The sequence below is a fragment of the Gymnogyps californianus genome, chromosome 1, assembly GCF_018139145.2.
Source record: "Gymnogyps californianus isolate 813 chromosome 1, ASM1813914v2, whole genome shotgun sequence".
Taxonomy (NCBI): Eukaryota; Metazoa; Chordata; class Aves; order Accipitriformes; family Cathartidae; genus Gymnogyps; species Gymnogyps californianus.
Window position 1 is genome coordinate 173,521,971 of NC_059471.1, and position 18,505 is coordinate 173,540,475.

General features: G+C 35.2%; 1 protein-coding gene across 1 annotated transcript in view; it reads right to left on the bottom strand.

Moving 5' to 3' along the window:
* The window catches only part of METTL25 (methyltransferase like 25), a 66,968-nt gene that overhangs the window by 46,716 nt on the left and 1,747 nt on the right, over positions 1 to 18,505 (bottom strand). Inside the window, exons 2-4 of the mRNA XM_050915113.1 lie at positions 11,978 to 12,142; positions 7,064 to 7,164; positions 290 to 922 (exon numbers count right to left, since the gene is read on the bottom strand). Of these exons, the coding sequence (XP_050771070.1) occupies positions 290 to 922; positions 7,064 to 7,164; positions 11,978 to 12,142 (899 nt within the window). The remainder of the gene's footprint in view (positions 1 to 289; positions 923 to 7,063; positions 7,165 to 11,977; positions 12,143 to 18,505) is intronic.

Genomic DNA, 18,505 nt, shown 5'->3' on the forward strand with positions numbered 1-18,505 from the left:
AATGTGCTAATATGTATGCTGTTAACTTTTACAGCTGACTATTATCTACCCCATAAATTCTAAAGGCTGCTTTACATATTCAAAATAATCCCAACACATATATTAAAATAGAAAAACAATCTGTATCTGCTAGGCATACTTCTGCTAACTGGCTGAAAAACATTATTGGGCCAGAATACTAATTTATACCAGTAAGAGCACTCTATGTACACTGAGCAAACATTATGTACATATGAAAATGGCAATATAAAGACAATGGACAATCTACTTCAAATATTAGTAAAATAACCTCCAGATCTGTTATGATGTCACCGAGTTCTGTTTCTGCAGTGATGCAAGAGGTCAATGGAAAATACAAGTTTGATTCACTTGACTTGCTCGCTTTAGCCTTGAGAGATGCCATTTTTCTTTGCGCCTTTTCCTCTTCACAGAGTTCCCCACAATTACACTGAGATGAAGAAAAAACTTCTACAGCATCAGCAGGCAGAACATTTAGAATAGCAAGAACCTCTTCAGAAAGTCTGCTCTCATCAGATTGTGTCCGAGCCACCAAATCAACTTCAGTTTGTTTGCTGGTTTCAGGTGTAGCTATTTCTGTGAAACCACAAGAGGGAACTAAATCTTGGATAGTCACTTGGTCCTGACTTTGAAGACTGCTGTCATTATTTAAGGGCTTTTCATTGATTGCTTTACATTTAATTTCACTTTCCACTGGCCTGTCATTTGCCTTTTCCAACCTCTGGCTTTTGAGGTTTGCTCTTCCTCGACTCTGATATGCTCTCCAGTGTTTCTTCAATTTTCTGTTCCTTTCATGAGCACCATTAGTGTTGGTGTTTGAGGAGTCAATTCCATAAACTTTTAAGTTATATTGCATGGACAAAAATGAACTCAGGTAGCCTTTTCCAGAACCTATATCAATCACCTAGATAATGGGGAAAAAAGAAAATAAAATTTGCTATATTAATGAGCAACAAGACGCACTTCAATCAAATGCAAAATAATTCCCTAAAAATTTAAGCATGGACTTAATAGCTACCTTGTCAGTATCATCCCTCCTAATACACTTAGTTCTTTTGCTTTGTTGGTCCACCTTCTGACTTTAAAACACGGAATTAAGTCTTAACTGATTTGCTTCAGAAAACAGACACTGCAATGCTTATGTAATGCACATGTCCTGACTCTTCTGGGAAAGACTTTCAGTATATTTTTTGACACAGAACTTCCTTCTGCTAAAGAAAATAACCATTAACCACCACCAACACCACCTGCCCTTGCTGAAACTGGGTCAGAATATAAAGTTAGCAAAGAAAGAGTTCACAGTATTTAGCTTTAGGCACCTAACTCCTATACTAAGGAGTCTACTACCACTAGGTGTACAGAAATAAGCATCTTCAGATTTGGTGCCTAACTTAATCACTTCAGATGTGACCTAAACACAGGTGATATTGATACCCCCTTTTACGTCAGAATGCTTATTTATACCGCTTTCCCATTCTGTGAAAATGATCCATACAGTTTGATTAACATGAGGATGCTTTTGTAATAACGGGGCTCGTATGTCATGTGCTTTCCACTGCCTGTTCTGGAGGAAGGAGTGAATAGAAGGGATAACTAGCTGACAGTTTAGTTTGTCTCATAGTTGATAGCATTGGCTAGTTTAGTGACTGATATAACACAGGAAGGAAAACACTATACAGAGTAGTAGCAGAAACAAGGGTCACCTGAGACCTTTAAGTACATAATCACATTTTTATATCAGGTGTGTTTTAATTTGTAATAAATATACAACAAAATATTTTACAAGAATAGACAGAGTGACATTTCTCTAAGGAAAGAAAATGATAATGTTCGCTTCTGTTCAGGTATCTACCAAAAATTACATTGACTAGATATAATGACTTCTTTGTAGATGTTCCTGAAAGTGTTTGATACAAGAACATCTATGTCTTGTTCTTGGTCTGTCACACATTTGTAAGAAAGCTTACACTGATATTTGTAAGTCCACATAGCAGTACACACTACATGGATCCATCTTAAACTCAACTGCATAGTTTATTACCAGGTAAGAATACTCAGTACAGCAATACTCTTACTGAAATGAAAAAGAAAGATTTATTCCTAATTCTAAGAAAGTTAAAGATTTGTACATCCATGGAATTAGAAAGAAAAATTTGAACCAATGTCACTAAAGACTAAGTAACACAGTGGAGAGTACACACTATTGGGTAAAAATTGTTTACCCAGGCTGCACGTGGCTTTCTCATCTGCAGTGGTCATGTGATATTGCTGCATATTTGCCACCTAGGTATGCTACAATCCTCAAATTTCTTAATGAAATCAGTACAGGATTGGATTTAGTGAAACAGAATTGATATAATCTAAGCATACTTTTTGAAAATGTGATTTATTTGTCCTATTTATCACCAATATTCTCCTAGATTATTTAAAAGTGAAGGAAAGAAAAGTGTTGAAGGAATAATTTTACCCACTATTTTATGTAACAGATATTACTATTATGCAGAATATGCACACCTCCACTTCTACAAGGTTTTTAATTATTTCTGTGAAAGGCAACATTTGGACACAAGAGTCAGCTAGTGAATTATTCGTAACTCCTATGTGTGGCCTCTAGTGGCTGTAAAGACAAACTGCTGTTTGGGTAAGGTTTTTTTAGTTGTTTCCAAGTAAAAAGAAAACAGTAATATATTGTTAAATTAGCACTGGGAGAATAGTTTTAAAACAACAGGAAAACTTGACTAAAAATAAGCAGGCAATGATCTTGTGCTAAACAAATAGGCGGCATTAAATTAATCCCTCCTTTACCTTCCCTTGATTACATAAGGAAAGGCAATCAGCAATCCATAGCATATCTGCCAAGCATGAACTTTTAAAATGAAATTTCCATGATATAATGAACTCCAAAGGTCTTGTCCATAGTGAGCTGGGTACTACGTTTAAACACAGTTTCTGGCACAGTGCAGTCAAGAACTTCGTTTCCAGAAGCGTTCCAACATTTCCCAGCACCAAATCACAAATTTAATGGATGCTGAATGCAGAATTATATCATACTTACATTAAACATTGCAACTCTTGCTGCATATGCTGCAATTTCCAAGGAAAACTTTCACAAATACATTAAAGAAAACAAATGTGCATTTAAACAAAGAAGAATCATCACTGGCTTCTTTTCAGAGTTCAATCAAGAACTTCTTTATAAAATAAAAGTTCCACTTGTACGATAGGAACAATGCTTAAAAGGGGCAGTAAACAACTGAAAAAAACCCTTTAGTTAGTTTGCTTTAATGTTTTAATTCAAATCATTAACCTAGAATTGATTACAGTAGTAATAAAATTCTTGCTTTTATTCTCATTTTACTATTTATTGTACTACATTATAAAATACCACAAGAGAGCAATATCCTCTACCACCCATTATACATCATGGGTATGGAGGTGAAATGGAGGGCATTTTTCAAGCTGTCAGTGATCTGTAATATCTGAAAGAAACACCCTGAGGACACGTGCTGTTGTAAAACATGTGTTTTCATAGCTCTAGATTTTTTAATTAAATGCCGCATACATTTTGTTTTGCAAGAAGGATAGAAAAAAAATCAATAAGGAAAAAACTCTCCTAAAACTTTACAATTCCTATATTTTTTTAAGTTGAAAGGTAACCAAAACAAAAGGAGTTGCTTTTTAATAACTGAGAAGGAGGCTTTTCTTTTTTTTTTTTTTTAATCTAACTGGAAAGCTCTTTTCATATATTAGGGATTTGTAACTTTGCACAAATAAATTTTGTTACAGTGTATGACTAAAATGGAAAAAAGTTAATATAGAGCAGTCAGCATTTCATATTCAGTGATATACTGCGATAATATTTTTCATTAAATGTTACAATTTTTTCAAAAAACAAACAGAAAATAATCCTTTGTATAAAGATACTCCAAGCCATCTGATAAAAGTGCATAATCACTGGATGAAATTGCAGCATATTGACAGATACTTAATAATGATCGGTTTGAGATTTTATTAGTAACCAGCTACATTGGGACTTAGTTAGGTCATTAAGGTGGCTCTACTTTTTTACTCTCTGAACATGGGTTTTCCTTTCCTTTCATTCCTGAATCTCACAGGAACTATTTAAAATCTAAATGAAAATGCTATATGAAACACCACCTTCCAGCAAATGCAGAGATCATTTAGTATTGCATTATAAGCAAACTACACTCTACTACAGCTTGTTCAGTACGTGAAAGTCTTCAACACTTGAACAACTAATACTGGCCTGAAGCAAAAGGTAAGCAAGGCAAAAAACATGCTAATGATAGAAGAAATTACTTTCACAAATCTGCTGCTACTGTATTTCTATTCTTTACAGAGCGCATCCACTTTATGGCTGTTGAGGGCACCCACACTTGTCACTGCAGCTGGCTCTTGAAAGAGCTGCTGGAGAGATTGCCTTCCATCGCTGTAAGCAATCGCAGATGCTCACAAATTGATTGCGTCTCATCCAGTAATATTTGGCCTTAATTGCAGCTCTCTGTTTACTTGGTAATCCCAGTCGTAAGGAGAGGACTGCCTAAAACTTTGCCTTCATCAGTCATCCCTCACAAAACAGATGGTCAGGATTCAGAGTTTTGATCTCTGTTTCCAAGGATGCCACAGGCCTGACCCAAACCTATCAAGAGTACTTGTGTGGTTTAACCCCAGTCAGCAACTCAGCACCACGCAGCCGCTTCCCCCTCCCCCTCCCAGTGGGGTGAGGAGGAGGAAAGCAAAGGAAAAAAAGTAAAACTCGTGGGTTGAGATAAGAACAGTTTAATAACTAAAGTAAAATATAATACTAACAATAGTAATAATGAAATATAATAATAATAGTAATGAAAAGGAATGCAACAAAAAGAAGGGGGGGGGGAGGAAAAAAAAACCAGTGATGCACAATGCAGTTGCTCACCACCTGCTGACCGATGCCCAGTTAGTTCCCGAACCGCGATCCGCGCCGCCCGGCCAGCTCCCCCCTGTTTATATACTGGGCATGACATTGCATGGTATGGAATACCCCTTTGGCTAGTTCAGGTCAGCTGCCCTGGCTATGCTCCCTCCCAGCTTCTTGCACACCTGCTTGCTGGCAGAGCATGGGAAACTGAAAAGTCCTTGGCTTAAGACAAGCGCTACTTAGCAACAACTAAAACATCAGAGTGTTATCAACATCATTCTCACACTAAATCCAAAACACAGCACTGTACCAGCTACTAAAGTTAACTCTGTCCCAGCTGAAACCAGGACAGTACTGCATCATTTACATTATCTAAATTAAGCTCAGTCTGAGCCAAATAACTTCCTAATCAAAGTTCAGCAACTCGAAGCTGAATCCAAGTTTTGGGGCCTGCCCTTCAGTCTATGGTGGCAGCAGCAGCAACTCGGGACACTGCAGTTACATCTCTACCACTAAACTGAACAGAGCACGGCCATGTACTCTACCCTCGGCACACAGCTGGCCACACCATTAACTGTTAGCAACTCCCCTGGTGCAGTTATGAAGCAGGTCAACTAGCACTCTGCCATTACAAAGGCCAGGCACAACATGGGGGACAAGATATACCAGAGACCACAGTAATATAGACTTGGCCTGCCCAACTGTAGCTGTCTCTTCCTCCTTGCCGACGTCCGATACATTAATTTTAAACTATACTCAGACATATTTACTTAGGAAAAAAAAAGGCTCAGAGGGAATATGTTCAGCATAAAATCTGGGCAGATACCTTATTAATCTTTGGTTTTAAACAAATATAGTTTGTTTTCCACAAATCTTTGTGGGAATGAATATTAGGCTGGGGGAAATTAGTCTCCATTTACACTTACAGCCCCTTGCACAGAAAGCAAGTGCAGCTCAGATGTAGAAAGGAATCAAATGCAGTGTCCAGAGCCACCAGTCATCTACAGTTTAAAGCGAGGATGAAGCTACATTAGCCAGTTACTAGCATTATAGAGATTAAAATGATTAAATCAACTCAGTTCACCCAGATACTTAAAAATTTAGTCTTACCGCAATAAAGGTCTAAGACGTGGAATCTAACAGAAAGTTTAACATTGAAAAAGCTTACAGAAAAATTACATGTATGTAAACTGAGGAAATGGTATTGGTGTACTTTTGTCTAATAGAATGTGAAATATGGTACTCAAAAAAGTCAAGTATTGTTGTGATGCTTGTGTTTTGTCAACAGATCCATAAGTAAACATCTACAAGGTTTTAATGCAACAGTGATCTAGTGCACTGTGCAATCATAATTACATGTAAAAAAAAAAAGGGTAAGTTACAATCAAATTTGAGAAAGGAATCCTGCAATTCTTCACCATCCAAGGATGAACTTGCCATCTGATGTATGAAACAGCCAATTCATAGAGTAATTGCTGGGTGATAAGTGTTGGGTGTCCAGATCTCATATGTGTCCTAGCAAATGTACTTCATGCACACTCTGCTACATAAACCTCTGCTTAACCTGGTGTCTCTTTAAACTAAAAAGGTCATACCTAAATTCCTAATTGACAGATCTCAATTCATGTTAAATAAAGGTAAACAGCATTAAACATAGGAAACAATTTAAATCTCTTGTGCCAGAATAAGATGAGCTTTCAAAATTTCATAGATTTTCTGCTTTGTGGCACTCTTGTGTGCCTGACAGAAGAACGAATTTTTGCTCTCCTACTGATGCTTATGGTGAATTGCCAGCAATATAATACTGATAAACAAGGCAGTACCCTTGCACAGCCAAAAGCAGTACAATTTTTAGCTGCTCAACATATAGAGGTTGAATATAATTTCTTAAAATTTTTCATGAGTCATAAAATGATTATGACTCACAGAAAGGCAGCTCCTTTGGAACAATACATTTGTAAACAAAATTGTCCTTCATCTTGGCCCTAAAGGCTCTTCTTTAGCTACAATTATTTACAGGAAAAATAAGAACAGCAGTGACAGAATATCAAAATTACGTATTTGAACACAATAAGTAGAATAATTTGGAAGGTACATGGTAACATACAGTAAGAAATGCTTTCTTACCTGCTTTATACCACAATAATTCGCTATGTTGTCTACCAGCTCTGACATCACCTGCACTTCATGTGATTTCTTATTATTCATAAACTCATCAGTTTTGATACCTGTACCAGATTAAGAAAATAAATACACATTAACACAACCCATAATAATAAAGATTTGTGATCCGTCAGAAAAAATACCAGCCTAAAAACATGCTATAGTATTTTTGTACTTTAAGGATAGTAATTTTTAATTAAAAACTCACTAAATTATTACAAGACCAAACTTCTGAAATACAGATGAATTAGTAAAATTCAACACACAGTATAACTTAGCACTGTTAGTGTAGTTTTTTTAAGATGTAGCATATCTAATACCTGACCAGATATTAGACAATAGCTACTACTATAAAACTGTACTATTTCTTCCTGTTCATTAAAAAATATTTTTGTGTCTTTTATCATATTTACCTTTACATATATGAAATATAAGGGTAGGGACAATTAATAATCACACAGTATGGCTTGTTAATTCTGCAGATTTGCTCACAATATCAAGTGGGAGATATCTCAAATAAAAGTTATGAGCAATGTTGGGGAAATTCAAAGGAAGATGACTTTTATTTTCTTTATTTACCCTATGGATGGGTTATAGAACTGCTACATCTTTATGGTACAAAGTCACTCATTTCAGTGTTGCTGGAGAATGTGTTAATGAAATGCAGTCAATCTCTACCACAAGTTTACTGCTTGTGGAGAATACCAAGCACCCACTTGCTACATCCCCCAACCAAAGGAGTAGCTCAGAAGTTGCTCCCTTGGGAGAAACCCACTCATTTCTCCTACGCCACCAACACTACAGGACACTTGGCTCTAGTTAAATTGATGGAAATTTTTGTAAGTCTGAGTGAGGGTAGAAGAAACTGTACTGTTACTGACAAGCATGCTCCTAGAAAACAAGACTTTCTCTACATGACTAGGCAGATTAATATACTTTCCTATTCTCTGCTTTTTGCACAGTATGTGTTCATCTGTCCAGAAACTGATCATTAGGCAAAAACTATGTTCATTCCTTGATCAGATCATGCTGGGAATGGAGCCAAGAGTGTTACTTCTTTAAAAGAGAGTAGGGAATTGAACTGAGCTCATGAGAAGCCTAGTGTTTTCTCTATTTTTCCCAAAACTCACAGGATCTCTCTATTTCTTAAACATCTGTTTTTTTATAATAAACTGTTATGACAATACTTAAATTCTAATATAGACTCTATGAACTGACAAAAGAAAAAAATAGACTAAAATACTTATAAACAAAACAAATAGCAGAAACAAGTGTTTGTCATTTCACTAAAGATTCTCCTTAACTTTAAAATTGTGAAGATCTACATGGTGTCCTAAAAAACTCTTAATTTGTAAGCATTTCAAATGAAAGAAAGAGACAGAAAAAAATAAAAGAAAAAAGAAAAAAGGTCTCTCTTTTTGTTTATATTTGAACATTTTTGTGTCTGGATAGGGTCAGCAGAAGAAGAAACAGAATGGGAACAGGAAGAAACAGACATTTAACTTCTTGACAGAAAGAAAAGTTGTTTGACTGTTCTCCAAAACAGCACTGTCACTTTGAACTATCACCACATATTGCACCTTTTACTCTTTGCTATAGTATGAACTCAAAAGACTGAATTGGGTAATGCTGTGTGAAGTACCATTTCAGAGAGTACTTACGCCGAATTAAGTATTTCAAACATGGAAGAGATCCAGAAATCCAGAAACAAGACCAGCTTACAAAAGCTGAGGTTCCAGTAGAAAAATCATAGTTTGCTCACACCTACATATATAAAGTATTTATCACCTTAGCTACTAAAGCTTCTTAACCATTTTTACTTTTCCTCCTTTTTGCAGAATGAACACTCTGCTTATATTTCAGCTCAGGGAAAATGATACTCTGCAGAAAACTATGGATTTTTTACCAATTTTGTTGTTGCTGCATTTTCAGCAAACTTCTGATAGATTTTTTTACATTATTTTAAAAACCAAGCAGACATATTACAATCTAATAGGAAAACTGTATTTGGGGACTGTTTTATATTGCCGAGACAACTGCAAATTTGAAAAAAATATGTATACTAGTTTTAAACAAACTGTGTAAATTCATTCTGCTATCACAAAATTACTTTCTTGAAACAAATAATTATACATGTAGATTTCCTTATTATGTGTACAACTGATGCAAGCAGAACAAATACTAATTTCAAAAACCATAAGAAATTTAGAGATCCATCTCCTTTTGTGATGAAAAAAGAAAGTGGGGTTCAAATACTTCACAAAAGTTCCCTGGATATAATAGAGTAACAGAAAGCTTAATGTTACTAGTTTTAGCTGGTACTGAAATGTTGCTTATTTCTGTTGTGAACCCCTGGCACGGGTAGCTGTTTTCCATTTGAAAAACTGCTTCAACTCTATAGTGCCATTTACAGCCACATCTTTAGTTGTGAAGCTGAACAAATTGAGGAGAGACTGTCTTTTATACAGGGCTAATGCAGATCTTCCTAAGATCTCCTATGGCAGGGTGTAGGGGTTTTATACCCTAGCTACCTGTGGAAATTCAGATACAGCAGATAAAAAAAAAAGAAATTCACAGTCCACACCAGACAACACCACCTATACAGAAGTTACACTACTATGATTTAATTCCATAAGGCAGAGTGAGGTACTGGATAACCATATACTAAAAAAAATTGAGGCAGAGTGATATTCAGTACATGGAATTTAAAGACGTATTTGTTAACAGTCACTGCACAACTATTTACCTTGGCCATAGACACATTGCAAAGGTAGAGAGTACTCTTAATCCAATACTCTAGCAACCCTCACATCTTATATCAGATATGAACCCTGTAACAAGAGAAATTCTCCCTGCTGGCTTCCTCCCCTTGGGCCAGGCTCTTCTGGACCCCGTGTGCTCAGTGCAAGCAACCTGATGGTGCAGTAAGGGCCACAGTGACCTTTGTTAGGAAGCAAAGGAGAAAGCCCTTTAGACTCAGAACTCCCTTCTGAGCTGTGTCCACAATACACTTAAAATGTTTGTGCTTACCAATTATTCCAAGGAAGGATAGCAATACGTCTACATTAAGATGGTGGAGAAGTTAGAGAACTATGCAAGTATGCAAGCTGTGGGAACAGGCTCATAAGCATGTTCGTCTTAGAACAAGAAAATGTATTAAAAACATCTGAAACATAAATGGAATTATCCTGATGCATACTTTTCAGAATATGAGCAAGACCATCATAAAGTTGCCAGTTCTCTCAGACTTACACTTCTTTTGACTTGCAAGCTTTAGTATGTCAGGAAATGAATATATTTTCTGAAATACAGAATGAAGTCCAAAATATCTGAAATAGCTTAAAGTTAAAAGATCACAAATTTCATTTGGCAACTTGCACATTATGAATCCATAATTTGGTATTTTGCTTCTGCCAAATGATTACCAGGAACTTCAATTAAGTTAATTTAACTGATACTTACTGCCAATTCAATGCAAAGGTTTTGAATTATAATACCATTGTATACATTTGGAACATGTTTTATTTTTTCTAAGCACAATTTAGAATTACTGCATCACAAACCCAGGCCCCAGTTACCCAACCAAGCAGCACTCCTGCAAGACACAGAATAAAATATTCAGCAACCGCCTTATCCTGATGCTCCATTCTGCATGACAAGAAGATGAAAGAATCCTTCTAGTTTTGTCTAAGAAAGCTAATCCAGGTATGAACTCAAGTATGAGTATAACAAGGTAGAACTACAGAATTACAGAAAATTAAGTGGAAGACAGGGAATGAGAGCATAATAAAAATGAAAAGAGCTAAAAAGCAAGCGGAAGAAAAGCAGCATACAGTTGTCAAACAAGAAAAAAGAGCTTCAGATGAATGAAGAGCAGAGGGAAAGAAGCCAGAAAGACCAATGCACAACAAATCATTAAGACTACCTTAGCTATGGCATTTTAGTATTTCTGAAGAAATTAAAAACTGGGGAGCCAACCACGGAAAATGGCAAAATTGGAAAAAGAAGATTGCTGCAGAAAATGGGTGAGATGCCCTATATCACTTAGGATAAAAAATGTCAGTTTTAACGTATTATAGAGATAAAAAACACTAGAAGGCAAAGGCAGAGAGCTGCTCAGTCTGTCTCTGAAAAACTAATGAGAAATCTGAAAGACAGTGACAAATCTATAAAGACCGAGGACTCCATGAAGAGCACATTTTCAGTGAAAATGACAGCAGTCCAAATAAGTATAAATGACAGTTTATCATCTGATACAAAAAATATAATCAGGGATAACACTTCCAGTGTCCAACTTGATGCCAACTTGAGTGTTTTAATTCAATTTCTTTAACTACAGAAAATGAAATTACTCTAGTTTTATGACATAAAATCAGTATTGGTCCAAAACATACAGAATGAATAAATTTTTTTTTTGAGACATAAAACACTTATTGGGCCATATTCAGCTAAATGCCAAAGCACATATTTAATATTAAACAAAAGATGTAACAAGAAAACCCACTTGCCAGATTCTAGGGTGAGACTTTTGAAAAAACGCAAGAATAGCGACCATGATTCCTGCTGCTCAGGGACAAGAAAAACAAAGGGAATTAACAAGATATCTCAAACAATGATGTGCCTGCTTGTCTATCTCATCCCCTTTAAAACTGAATCTCAGGAAAGGTCTATAGGTACTGAATGCTGTGACCTCTCTGCTCAAAGTTTAGCCAGAGAATCCATTTTCTAAACAAAGGCAATGAAGAAACTATCTAGGAACAAATGAAAATCGAAGTGAGAAGCATGTAGGAAAAAAACGCAACAAACCACCCTCCAAAACCAAAACTCTGCAGGTCCTATAGTGAATAAGTAAAAATTTAAATACAAATGTAAATATACCTGTTGTTCCTTGATTGTCTCCTCTCAGTGCTTCAACTATGTCTTCTAATGGGGTACACACTCCAAGGCTGGACAAAGAATAATACTTAGCAGCCAGGGCAAACAAATGTACATTGATAAGCTTCTTAGAGTTTTCACAAAACACATTGGAAAACGTGTCATCATCTGTACAGAAAAGAAAAGATTTCTGTAAACAGTGCTTAACATCTCTGTAATAGCACTGACAGAGAACTACAAGCAATAAATACTTAGTATCAGACAGAAGTAACCATTTATTTTGCTTCCGTAAGTGGGAAAACTCATTATTTTTCTTCAGCTGTATTCCCCCTTCAGAACCCAGGTCAAATTTTGCTCTTAGGTGAACTAGTGTAAATGTGGAAAAATCTATTGCTTTAGCAGAGCTACTTTACTATAATCGATGAGAGAATTCAGTCAACATTATCACTTCTCTTTTGTTTACAAACTTGTTCATTATACATTTCCTAGTCACCCCCATCTGATAATATACACTACTCGATTTTTTAAGACATGCAGCAGTTCAATATATGAACTGTTTTGATTTACAATCACTATATTCACATACTTTCCAAGCCACTTTGTAACTGGTGAATCTGCTGGGAGAATTAAATTAATTTTTATTACCAATCAGGTGTGAGCCAAAGTTAGATTCCAATGCATATTTTGTTTGACTCAGGATGAAATGCTTCAGTTTGGTATTACTTAGTTCTTAGTTTTAAAAATGTACATTTATTTTTAGTGAAACATACTGGTATGAATAATTTATTAATTCTCAATTTGTTTTGTATTGTCTAACTCCTATTTTAGCTAAAACTATTTGTGACTTCTACATAATTTTGCTAATAATTTTTAAATATTTGTATTTCTTTTAAAATATATAAAAGCTAACCAGTCCGGCAAACAAACTGTTACAAAGATTTAGAAAATGTCTCCTGGTTTGCCTTTTGTCTCATGGGTAGATGTTGAGCAAGTACATACCTAGCACGGTAGCTTTCCTGAATCTGGCGTACCCACCTGCACGACAACGGATACAGCTGTTTTTATTGACCTCACCTCTAATGCTCTTAATTTTCCTGAATGACCACAATTAAAGGTCATGCATATATTACAATTCATTGAAAACTGTGCCAACAGTGTCAACAGGTTAATTTTCACGGTATTATACTACAAAGGCATGAGTCCAGCAAACGAACTTTGGACCTAAGAAAAAATAATGTCTAAGCTATGACCAGAATTAAGATTATTTCAGTTTCTGCATGGCACGTCTAACTCTACTTCTCTCTACTACAAAATCAAAAAAGAAAGCCACCTTTCTCTATAAATAACTTTCTTATTTAAACTTCTGAACATCCAGTAACTTTCAGTTAGTGAGCCTTCATGAAGGATAAAGGTGTAACATGATACTAGAGAACAGAAATAAAGAGAAACACTAAACCAGAAAAAAGACTGCAAAGTTTTTAGAGAGAAGGGGTAATTTTGCTTTCCAATGTCTCTGTAAGATATGTTAGAGAAAGACAAATTAGATGTGTGCATTTTGAAATGACTGAAGCAAAATAAATTTCCTTTCTGATAATACCTTCAAATCAAGCACATAATGGAAGAGACTAATATAACGGGGATAAGATAATCAAACACTCTTGGACAATGTACAGAATTGCCTCCCCCCCCCCCCAAAAAAAAAGTTTCAACAACCATAAAAGGAGGTGACTATCTACACACAGAGTATTTTTGCTTTCTGTTGGGTAAATTTTATGCAAAGAGCTCTTACAAGAAACTGTCACAGCTTGAGATATTGCTGAAGAAGAAAATTTCACTTTATTTTTAAGGGAGGTTCATTCATTTAACTTATTTTAGATTTTCTGGGAATGAACAGCGTTCCAGAAAATTTATTGACATTCACAAAATTAATGTAGTCTGAATCAGTAAAAATGCACAGAAATCTTTAGGTCTGATGCCGTGGGAAGAAATCACTAATCTGTCAAGAAAGAGAACAAGGTTTAAGAGATTCAACAAGCAATTATATGCCAACAATTACTGAGAAAGCGAAAGACATGAGACATAAAGTCAAAAGGTGCAGAGGGATATTTTGACCAGCCAGCCGTTCAGCAGTTTTGCCAGGTGAAGAAGAAATCTAATTTTCTTGATGAGAAGTGGGTGTTCCACTTTGTTTCATGCATATTATGACCTCTTTGAATTAGTATAGTATTTAGTATAACACACTGGAGAAAAATTCGGCTCATTCTAATATACATTTATGTTGTTCTTTATCTCCAAATTTTATTTCCTCAGTGACCAGTATGGTTTGGGTTATTTTTTTCATTTTAGAAAACTGGAGCACATAACACTGAAACATACAGTCTTTTTATCAACTGGTAAACATTTTTAAATATACTGGCCAATCTTGTACGACAAAACAAAACAGAAATCAGTCAAGCAAAAACCTTTTCTGCAAAATCCACTTCTTTTCTTCATAACATTATATGAAATAAAGGAGATTTGAAAATACATTGGAATGTCATCCTGTTACAAACTATTTCTTTAACACATGTGAGATGCATGAGAAACATCTGAATAAAATTTGATTTTTGTAATTTTCATTTCCATACATATTACATATCTATTAAATGTATTTTGGTTTATAAGCAGCATTTTTTTCAAAATGTCTGGCTAGATATTGGGTGTTTTTAATTTACGTTTATATTTTAAATACACTGAACTATCACTAGTGGAAAAAAATTTGCTCTCATTACAGTAGCATCAGATACTTGGGGGTACAAGAAGAAATACTGCCATTCTTCCTCCATGTAACAGAATAGCAATAAAATTCACAAATACATGTCACTTTCACATAATAAGTCTATTAGAAGATGCCTTTGTTGACTCCAAGTGTACTAATATACGCATTCTTTCAGTAATATCAAGCAGCTTAGAATTGTTCTTAATGTAAACTTTCTAGTGGTACTAGTAAAAATAAACAGAAAAAATATAAACCAATCTGAAATATCTTATAGGTGTCATAAATATTACATTTATGTATTTGCTTTAGTTCAAAAGGCAGAAATGAATGCAAACATCACTGACAAATTAGGTACCTATATGTTGTTTATAAACATGATTTATTTCGATACTTGAGACGTTAGTTTTGCTACAACAGGCAGGATCTTTAACTACATTAGTTTCCTTTATTGGAAATAAACTCACTATGCCAGTGTTAACATCAGCCCTCCAATGCATCATACGGAAATAGATACCCGAAAAGGTTTGTTTCAAAGCATCAGACTTGCCTACCATCTCAACCCAGCATGGCATCCCAGTCCAACGGAAGTTTTCTACAAGGTCTAGGCCAGCATATATATCTCTTCATCCAGAAAAGTCATTCTGAGCAGACAACAGTTAATAAAAAAATGGGCACAAATACGCACAGAAGGATGACATGCCTGCACAAGCTACACAAGTTAAATACTTTGTTTAGGTAATTACATCAATACTGTACTGAAGCTATACGTGGAATGAAAGCTAGGGTGCTCTCACCAATTTCTACTACAAGGTCTATAGTCACCTTTCTTCAAACTGGATCAACATCAACTTCCTGGATACCGTAATGGACATACCCTTAACATCCACCAAGTGACTAAATGCAAGAATGCCATTGACCTAAGACACCTCGCTTCTACAACCACCAGCCACCATTCAAAACACAGTAAAAACAGTATCTCTCATCTCCTCTGTAAGGAATACCGATTATATACCTCATTGGCAACTTTCACCCAACAGTCACTGTGGAAATAAACATCATGTGAATTACATATACAAACTGGCTACAGTACAAAAAGAAAACTATCATCAACCATGCACGTACCCATCTTACACCACACTACCCTGACACTGATATGGAAAATCATTAAACCTACACCCTTGAAGAAATTTATCCTTATTTTTCCCATCTAACTTTCACATAGCTCACCAAGATCAACAGTATAAGCAAATATTCTGCAGATTAGAGTTCACGATGTTTAGCAACCCAATCATCCTTTCACCTTACTTCCTGCTGATCCCACTATATTGCACAAATACAACTTATCCTGAAACTTCATAACTTTCCTAGGTTAAAGACCGATTATTGAAATTTGGAGTTTTCTGCTTCGTCAGAACTTGTGAAAAGCTTATAAACCCACTGCTTGCCTGCTTTCACTTTTTCAGCACCTGACATAAAATATATTAACTCTCCTTGCAAATCTCACTTAACTGAAATTAAATACAGTAATACCTATGTTCTATAACTTCCCTGAATTCAGTTATCTGATGGAAGAACATGAACAGAACTAGTAGGATCTCATACAAGATCACTAGTATATCGTCTGTAATAACACTCCTATCAAATTTAAATTGTTGTCCCAGCTTGCCAACTAAAAGAAAAAAACCCAACTATATTAAGGTATCTATCTATCTGAAGCATGACTTCAAGCTATGGAATGGCAGCTGTCGGACTACATATTATTTATGAATATTAAAAATGTTAGTTTTCTCAAAAGGTTTCTACTTTGGTTGCTCACAAGATGAAATCTAGTATGTCTTTTAACCAGTCAGTCCATACATTTGCAAGTAAATCTTCAGAGGAAAGAAACATATGCCAAGAAATTGGAATTATAGTACAAACAGTAATTTACAGTAAAATATGAAAATACTTAAACACAGATTTTTCTGTGCCTGTGTCCAATTTACAGCAATGACGTGATAAACAAGATGCAATATGGCAAATGTCAGCTTTTTGATGTATAAAAATATGTAACAGTTTTCTATATCTAAAAATGGATCTGAAATTTTTCTGTAGGGTACAACTGAAAACAAGGGTTCCACCCTTTATATGGTCATTATAATGAAATATCATCTGGTAAGTATCTGAAAATGTTCTTTGAAACTGATTTACAGAACATGTAATGTAATGTTCTATAACATGATTATCTTTGCATATAATACTGTACAACAGAATTGTAATTTCTTGCTTGTTAGCTTCTAAAACCACAATTCAGCATATGTATTTGTCAAAATCCCTATAGTAACATAAAATATTGTGCATAATAACAGTTTTGTGCCAATCTGCAATAATGTTACTTTTTAGTTTGCAGAGCTATGCGAGTATGAACTGACAACTTCACATTTTCAGATCAATTCTGTCAAATGTAGCTTATGTTTCCCTATAATTTAATTTGGGATCCCTATTAGAACAGATTCTAGAAAACGCTTCATAATAGTTTGGGGATTGTGAATGTATAAATGTAAAACTTCTCAAACTCTGAGGAAGCAAAGATTTTACCATGTGAAATCAAAATGTCACTTTACACATATTTTGAGTAAGGTATCTGGGGTACATGACCACAATGTCATTTGAGCATGCAAAATAAATCTACTCTTATAGCCACTCTCCGAAAAAAGGTAGTTCTATGAATGACAGCATGTTATGAGAGCCTTTTAGTACCCATTTCAAGGTAAATATAAATAACATTTAAATATCTGGTAATTTTGAAGAACAACCACACATACAGTTAATCTTTTAGAGGAATATAAGGGTCATTTCTGTTTATGTTGGGTTTCAAGATCTCTAATGGTTGGTTTCTGATCTCTAATGTTATTAAGTTGTACTAATGCACTCAAATAAGCTATGATATTAAGTTTCTCAATCCTAATTTTAATACAGGCTAAGAGTGCATTCATTTGCAAATATAGGTACATGTTTGCAGGTATCTTCACCGAGAAACTCATATTCTGCTACGATGTATTTTCATCATATGACTGGATGGACAGATACCATGCAGTCAAACGAGTCAGGCATGAACCACCGAATCAGCAAGCACACGCCCATTTCATTACAGTGCCTGCAATTTTGTCACGATACTGGAGGAATTTTGAGAGTGTCTCAAAACCTTCCAAATGTTAAATAGCACACTATAATTTTGAGGCTAGGAAAAAAGAGCAATTCTCTTTTTTTTTTAATGAGCAGAAATAATCCCTGCAGAAACCGAAGAAATGTTGTATTTTAGCCACAGCATGAGGGTTTCATACCCTTCTAAAACACGTGCTTCATTTTAGCCATAAATTGAGTCTTTTGTTCCAGTAATTTCTGTATCAGATTCTGTAACATGCATTTTGAATATAGATCACGAAATGATTTTCCGATTTTAAAATCTACAAAACAATACTCTGCCTTCCTGATTCTCTTTCTGCTCTACAGGCCACCACTTCAGTGTCTGAATCACTTCATGGGCTTTCCCATAGAAAAAGCTAAGATCACGGTAATTTTCCTTTAGTGTTTTCTTTTTGATGACTTCATCTAGTAATTAGTTTTGTTCCAGTCTCTATTTACATATAATTTTACGCCCTGTTGCTCTGAATCAGTTCTGACTCTGACATTACCTGTCAAAAACATTAGAAGTTTTTCCTCGCTGCTTCCCAACTCTTTTGCTTGCTGACTGGACCACTGTCTTGTTTCCATCTGGCTCTTGAAGTTAATTC